Here is an 8396-nt window from a genome sequence, read left to right as displayed (position 1 = left end):
AGTATATATTAAAATTTAAAAATAAAAAAATGTCAAAAATTGTGATTTTGCAAACCCTAATCTTCCATCTTCGCATCATCACCAGCCACCCATCAATCGACGCCGCGCCACTCGGTGTGGTAGTTTGTCGCCAACCGTCCATCAATGAGACATCCATCCATGGGTCAAGCAACTCACTCAGCACGAGAGGGGCTTCGACGAAGATTGGTTGTGGTGAGAGAGAGAGAGAGAGGAGGTTGGATGGATTTGGAGCCGAGGAGAGGAAGGAGGTGAGCTTTACCAGAGGTTTCAGAGGAGGTGGACGACGACGCTGCCGATGTCGACAATGTTGAAGCCACTGATGAGGATGACAATGATGGAGGGATGGTGAAGATGGCAGAAGACTTGCAGCCATCGACAAGCTTCAAGCTCTGGATCTTCACGAAGAGATTGTTCTGCATCTCTTCTTCTCGATCGAAATCCAAAAGAATTGGAAAACAAGAATCTAGGAATTCATGGATGGGGATCAAAGAGAATTGGGGAAGCCTGCAAGCACCACCGGCGAAGAATGAGAGAGTTCAAGGGTTTGTCGATTGTGATGCTAGCCAAAGATGATGATGTGTTTTTTTTTTTTCTTTTATTTATTTTTTTTAAGGGGAAAAATGGAGGAAACTCGGGCAACGATGAAGTTGTTGGACGGAAAAAACAACATGATGAAAATTTTTGTTTGTTTTTGTGATTAAGATTTATTTGTTATCACCATCTTTGTCTTCACACCATCTCCAAACTAGCTGTTTTTTTTTTTTCACGTCCACCATTTGCCACCGCCGCCTGTTAACTAACGCCGGTAGCCCATCAACCCACGGCTGTCTGTCAGCAGATCAAGACTTACTAGTGATGATGCCAACCTTGAAATTACAATTCTTTTTTATTTTTTATTTTTAAAACATGCTTGAAAAACCAGATGCCACGTTGATTGTGTGAGGATTTCGTAAAATTCGTTAAATTACCCCAAGGAAAAAATATAAAAGAAAGAAGAAAAAGTTAACTTCAATTTTTTGTTGTTGTTAAATTTAGCCGAGTACATCATGATTTTCTCTCATTTCCTATTTTCTAAATATTTCATCAAACACCTAGTTGAGATTATTAAGTTTTAAAATACATTTTAAAATATTCTTTCCTACAATATTTACATTTAAATATTTTTTAAAAATCATATTTTACAACATAAAAAATCATTACAATAAAAACTAATTCAACATGCGAGGAATTGGGAATTTAATTAAGTTTACAAAGACAGGATATTGACTTTATACTGCTAAATTTATCTCATGTACAATCTTTGGAGCTCATACTGAACCACAACTATCATGATTAAGTAGCGCACCCAAACCTTGTGATTTTGGCAACCTTACTACAGTCAAAGGGGTGGTTATCCCTTGAGCATCCTTACCCAGACCGGTCCCTAGAATGAAACCCATTTTCGTCATCATCTTCGATCCGAAGCCCTTCGTATGCTGTTCAAAGGAACATGGCATGGTACCTCTGCATTGCACTATCAAGTCCGGTGATTTCACATCTGGTGTTTTCTCTACAAATTCAACACACCTAACCCAAGTGATTTTGGTCGTCTGGTAGGCTCTATAGGCCGCACCATTCCTTTACCATCTTTACCCAAACCACTTCCTTCAATGAATCCCATCTTGGCCATCATCCGTGAGCCAAACCCTTTGGTGTGCACCTCAAAGGCACCCAACTTCGGGGGACAACTATGAACAACTGTTTCTATTGTACTGATTTCGCTCAAGTCTGTGACTAGTGGCTCTGGGACTTGATCATGTTGCATAGCACCATATGAAACAAAGGAGACTGGCCGTTCTGATAATGAACTCTTCTTGCTAGCTTGTTTCTTGCTCCCACTGGGTTCATTTTTTATTAGCTTGGATGGTGCGGAAGAGTGTATTCTAGAAAGAGACTTGCTGCTCATTTTCCTTGATATCTTTTGAGGCTTGGACTTGATATCATCCACAGTAAAATCATAATTCTCAATGCCAGCTCCCAAAAGCTGAAATCCCCAGGAAAATATAACATTAGCAGACATATCAAAATTTGCATGAAAACTTATACATACATATATATATAAACATACTATCTATATGATCCGATCGATTGCGTAAGGCCAGCGGTAGCAATGTAACCGGGGGGAAGGATATAGAAAAGAGAGTTCTTTACTACTGTATTAGAATTAGCTAGTGATCCTGGCTTAGTAACTTTATCAGATATCTTATAAAACAAATAATAAGTTGATACCTTTATCAATATACTTTTTAGAAGAAAGGATGACGAGGTTTTTCTCAAGCATAACCCATAATCCTTGGACATTTTCAAATGCACTACAGGCTACAAGTTTAATTAAATGTACCTAATATCACTGTTTTACCCATGTATAACACCACCTGCAGCTGACAAGAAGGATGTTTAAGAAATGAGCTTGAAAAAAAAGTGTTTTAGAGTATTAGAAAAGTTCAAGGGATTTGGAGGGCCGTTTGGACATGCAAGTTATTTTCCCTATATATCAGATATCATCAAAATAAGGTAGCATAAGGTTGCTACCTTTTATTCATTCATTTATTTTATGTGTGTGAAATCCACCAAGAAAATATACCATTACTAAAACCAAAGATGAGTACTTAAATCAAAAGGGAAAAAAAGAAAACACCAGTCCAAATACATTTCAAGATAAATGAAGAATTAACAAATTTTAAAACACAGCACCAATTACTTAACGTTAATTGCTTTTAAATAGATTGCTATATTTTAAATAATGTGAAAATAAATCAGACAGGCAGCCTGGTAAAGCTTTTGCGTAGAAGTATTAAAAAATGAAGCACTTCATTCCCTGTTAGAGAATTGCTAGTATGTAAATGATAGCATAAAGATGGGACCATACATTTCTGACTTCTCATATGTAAATGCACACATCTTACAGACTAATCAAGACATGCAAACTCATAACAACAGCAACACTAAATACTTGCATCAACATAGATACAAAAGAAGGCCTGCATCATAACTGGTGCAATAAAACATCAAACACCAGCATGGAAACATTCATAAGATGAGCTCGAACAACAGAACAAATAAATAAATAACAAAGTCAGAGCAAGGACACCATGATTGAAAGGAGGGAAAAGCATGATTCAACCAACACCGATCTACAACTAGAAAATATGTGTTATAGCAGTAACTAGACAAGCATATGTTATTAAAAAAAGATATACCTTTTCAAGACGAACTCTGTCGGTAGAAGATGGCAAGCATGTGTGGGTCGTTCGTGTAACAACAACAAATCTGGAAAGATCAATCTAATCAGGAGAAAAATCATCACTCTGCTGTTCAAGTAGATAAATAAAGCACACCCTATCTCGCATGCAAGTTTTTTTATTATAACTAAGCTATTATTGGGCAAACCATAAAACAATTTTGATGTCTTATCTTGTTTAAGTCTGGTAAAGATGGAGATGATTTAAAGGGCTGTATGTTTTACTTTCATTGACGACTACTATGTGAGATATTTACCAGGGAAAAATAAATGGAAACACTGAAGATGAGAATATGGATTGGTTTTCCAGTTGTGTCTATGTATTTCTGTTACGTGTTTTTTTTTCCATAGTTGTAGTGTCAAATGCCTTTCAAACAAAGATCTACAAACACTAAACTTACGGTTATAACACAAATTCGAACAAGCAATGACTTAATTCATACAATCTATGGTTTGACTGTTCTCATGCACCACATTTTTCAGGTTTTTTTTTGTTAAAGTTTCTGAAGAATAGTAGATAAGGAATGGAAAATAAGATAGCATGAAAAGAGATACCTCTTCTTGCCTGATCCTTGACAACCACTACGCAGATGATAAATGGATGCTAGTCGTTGAACCTAACAAGCCAAAAATAAACCAAAATACAAGCATGAGGTTCATTAAAAAAAAATTACTTTAAGTTGAGAACTCCTCTAAAAATAAGCCAGTTAAGCATCGTGATAATGCAAATACCTATTTTACTTGCAAAGATCAGATAAGTTAAAGGGCATATGATCTGAAGAAACTCCAAGAGTATCAAGGAGACCGTTCATAAAAAACAAATACACAGGTTTTGCAAAAACCAAAGAAATCCAGAGAAAATCCTTATGATGTCAAAGAAGCACTAAACACAGAATGCAAGGGGAACAGTTAATCAAAGACTAAAGAAAGCAGAGAAACTTATATATCTCTTAGAAAATCATACAAAATACTTTTATTTTGAACAAATAAGCCATGAAAAGAAAACCTTTCATCATTCTTTAATATATACTCTTCCTTCCTGTGATCATGATGAGTTTATAGATTCTCTCCCCAGCCTTTAACCTCTAAGTTATCATACACCCAATATAAATATTAAAGTGCACAAATTTGAAAACTTAAATTCTATTACTCAATTTATGCTTCTAAAAGCTATCTCCATTTTTTAAATGCATAAACTTTTATAAAAGTGTATGAGTGTACCCAAACAAATGAGCTTGACAAACATACCTGTTTGCAGTCACGGGAATGCATTGGTGCAAAAGATAGTGTATCAAGCTCATCAAGTACCATTTCTCTCAGCTTCTGCAGTTAAACATTACAAAGTCAGGGATGTCTAATTAATCAAGTATAAACAAGCGTGTCTAAACTTATAAACTTAACACGTGCAAAGAAACTTTACATCAAAACTTAAATTTACTTCTTTATTTAGAAGATGCATTCTTTTAGAACAATGAAACTACAAAATGGCCCTACCAAATTGATTTCATCCAAGTCAACACCCCGATTCAGCATGCGTTCCCGACGTTTTACAGCAATAAATTCTTTCCGGTGTTTTTTCTTTCCACCTACACCATCAAAAACTTTAACGAATCAAACAACTCATCCTACAGTAGAACAGTTGTAATAGCTTCAGTGAGAAAGACTATAAAAGCTTTAAGATAGAAGTTTGAATGATACCATAAAAGGGAAAATTATGATTATCTAAATAACGCACCCATTAAGGTGCTCTTCAAAGAACAATTGTGTCATGCGTTCAGTCTGATGCAAGTGAATGCAAACATTGTAGCAAGCAGATAATTTACCCTCATTCCTAGGGAATAATTCTCCTCAAAGGTAGAGTTACTTGTTGAAAAATATTAACTAAATGATGCAAATTCTAATTAATAAACAAAAAAAAAAATATATATATATATATAATCCTACACATGCCCTATCTGAACCAAGGGAAAGATAATCTGGGTTAAGTAAACCCCGTCACCCACTTTAACATGCATTGCAAAAATTATTCAACATACAAACTCTCCATGAAGCAACAGATATCTTAAGAGTCAATAAGCAGGTGCAACAAAACCTAGATAAATGCTGCTTTAGCATAGAATTTGAAATGGATCATAGTTCATATAATTTTTCTCACCATCTATACCTCCCAGTTATCTGGGATAAAATTTTTAACTGAATTCATTGACAGGGGATGGCAAACTTCCAAACCTATAACTCATGACAAATGATAGAAAATTTAACAAATGACTTTGAGGGATCTTCAACTCAAAAATAAAATCTTTCGCTTTAAGTTTTAGATAAAGATTCCCACTTATAAGTATTTGAGAACAATACATCTACATTACCTAAACAAAGGGCATGCAACACAAAAAAACACATGAAATTTTAATATCAAGAGCCTCACCTGGCCATGACTGTGCAACCTGGGAAGAAACCAACTTTCTATGCCTTGCACCCCTCCTTGAATCCTTTATAACCAAAGCATCATACAATTCAGAAATCTCAGCATCGGGGATGGGCCTTGCACCTCTTTTTGATTCCTTAGTGAGCAAATCATCATAAAATGCAGCAATCTCAGCATCCACAATGCTAGAAACACCATGCACATTCTTCTTCTTCTTCTCTTTTGCCTTTCTTACGCTACCCTTCTTCATACCATACTCCATGGACGCATTCATCAGAGCAGACCCACCAATTTTAACATCATCCCCATCACTATTACTCCCACTTTTCAAAAGCCCATCCTCATCATATTCCTCCAAACTCCGGTTAGCCAACCACTCAGACCCCAAAAGCTCAGAGCTTCCACCAATCCCTTCCAGATAATCTTCAACCACATCATCATCAATATCAGAATCATCAAGATCAATACTAGAAGACAATTCATCATCCTCTATAGAACCTTCACCCTCTTCTACATCCTCAACTGATTCACTACTGCTTTCCTCCTTCTGATCCTCATCCATGGCCTCATCCGGAGACCATACATCCTTTGTATACAATCTAAGACCCCCAATTAAAAGAAAACCCTCATTTTTCCTCTTGTACTTGCTCTCCTCCTCCTCCTCGGAACCGACCAACGGAGAATCGTCGGCTTCGGAAACGCTAGGGTACTTGAAGGGAATGGTGTTTCCACGGAGCCGCCGGAAGTCCTTGATCTTCCGGTGAGGTTTCCCTGCGTTTCCCAAACGGAAACCTTTAAAGAAGGGAAACGAGGTGAGCTTAAGGCCTTGGAAGGTTACCTGAAGAGCTGGGTTGCCAGTCGGTGAGCATACCGCCGTCGACGAAACTGCCAACGCTGCCGTTATTGGGTTTCTTAGTCGGATTCGGATTCGGGCTTTGGCTCGAAACGGATCTTGGCCGAGATCCGAAACCCGCTTTCTTGTTCCTCCCCATCTTTCGTCTTCCGACGTTTCGTTTGATCCGTGGATTAGGGTTTGAAGCTTTGTGAATCGGGGAAGATGATGGAGAATTTCTGTATGACACGTGTGAGGACTTGGTCACACGTGTGGTAAATGGGTTGGGTTGGCCTTTTTGAGTTTGGGCCCTTGACTTAATGGGGCCGTTAATTTTTGCAAAAATTTTCTTTAAAAACTTTTTTATTTTTATTTAAAAATGTTTCTTTCAGTTATTTTTGTTTACTTGTTTGTATAATAGGTCAGAAAAAAAATTTTGAAAATAAAGATAAAACAATATATTTATTATAAAATAATGAATCAAGATGTTTTATCAAATCATAAGTATTGTAGATTTCTAAAAAAAATAAAATATAACAACTTTTAATTGCAGAAAAATATATACAAATATTGTTTTTCAAATCACATAATTGTAATATTAGCATCCAAGTAGGGGTGGCAAAACGGGTTAGCGGGTCGTGTTCGTGTCGGGTTGACCTATGAATCTGACACGTTTAACCCTGACACGAATATTAAATAGGTAATTTTTTAGAACACGAACACGACACGTCTAAAACCCATGGCGACACGATACGACACGTTTAACACGTTTAAGTCTTAAATAGGTCAATACGACTTGTTTATCTGTTTAAAACACCACACAACACGACACGTATAACACGCCACACGACACGACACGCGACACGAATTTTTAATCAAAATATTTTTTTAAAAATCCAAACTAACATTAAACATAAAATACTTAAACATCATATTTGCCGTGAGAATAATTCGATTAATTTATCGAGTTTTACTATCGGACACATTTACCTATTCATATTAAGCGGGTTAACAGTGTCATATCACGTGTCAACCCGTTTATGACAAGAACCCGCTTAATTTAGGCGTGTCATAAACGGGTCGACCCGTTTATGACACTAACCCGTTTAACCCAAACCCAAACCCTCCTAAGACCGTGCCGTGTCGTGTCATGTAAACGTGTCGTGTCAAAAATTGCCACCCCTACATCCAAGTCTATCACTCTGCAAGAAATTGTCACCGTCGCTGCAACCTCAACAATCTAACGGTAAAGCGCTTGGTTCAATAAAAAAAATAGTATCAATGAAAATTTCTTCTCCATATTATAAAATAAATAAATAAAATAATTTTTTTTTATTTTGATAGTCAGTGGTGAAACTAAAAATAAAATTAAGGAGTGCTACATTCAAATTAAAAAAATATATATAAATTTTAAATAATTTTATTAATTCAAATTTGAGATTATAATAATAATCTATATAAAATATACATACATCTAAAAAAAAATTGATTTAAGTGCAAAAGATTTATCATATCTACATAATTAATAAATAACTCAAGTAACAATTAATTATAAGACAAAGCAAATTCATAATATAATTCAATTAGTAATATAGTGAATAATGAAAAGTTTCATAACAATTCCTAATCTAATTCAATTAGTAATCTAGTAAATAAAAAAAAATTTCATTAAAATTAATCAAATAAATATTTATTTATTTTTTACAATAATTTGCACACTAAATTCTTCATAACAAATAACCAAACAAATATTTAACAAATATCATTTTTAAAAAAAAAAATAATCAAACAATTAATAAAACAAATTAAAAATAAACCTACAAAAATAAAAATATATT

At 35.2% G+C, this 8396-nt stretch overlaps 1 protein-coding gene across 1 annotated transcript; it reads right to left on the bottom strand.

The window, feature by feature from the left end:
• Window positions 1-1217: 1217 nt before the first annotated feature.
• LOC120253877 lies at window positions 1218-6773 on the bottom strand. Its single transcript, XM_039262090.1, is given in 8 exon segments — window positions 1218-1583; window positions 1586-2044; window positions 3261-3330; window positions 3857-3918; window positions 4550-4624; window positions 4796-4887; window positions 5727-6497; window positions 6565-6773. Coding segments are annotated over 8 exon segments (1938 nt in total). The 5' UTR covers window positions 6719-6773; the 3' UTR covers window positions 1218-1328.
• Window positions 6774-8396: the final 1623 nt, after the last annotated feature.

The sequence above is a fragment of the Dioscorea cayenensis genome, chromosome 3 (assembly GCF_009730915.1).
Source record: "Dioscorea cayenensis subsp. rotundata cultivar TDr96_F1 chromosome 3, TDr96_F1_v2_PseudoChromosome.rev07_lg8_w22 25.fasta, whole genome shotgun sequence".
Lineage (NCBI taxonomy): Eukaryota > Viridiplantae > Streptophyta > Magnoliopsida > Dioscoreales > Dioscoreaceae > Dioscorea > Dioscorea cayenensis.
The sequence above is the reverse complement of the archived record's forward strand: the minus strand, read 5'-3'. Positions and strand labels throughout refer to the sequence as shown.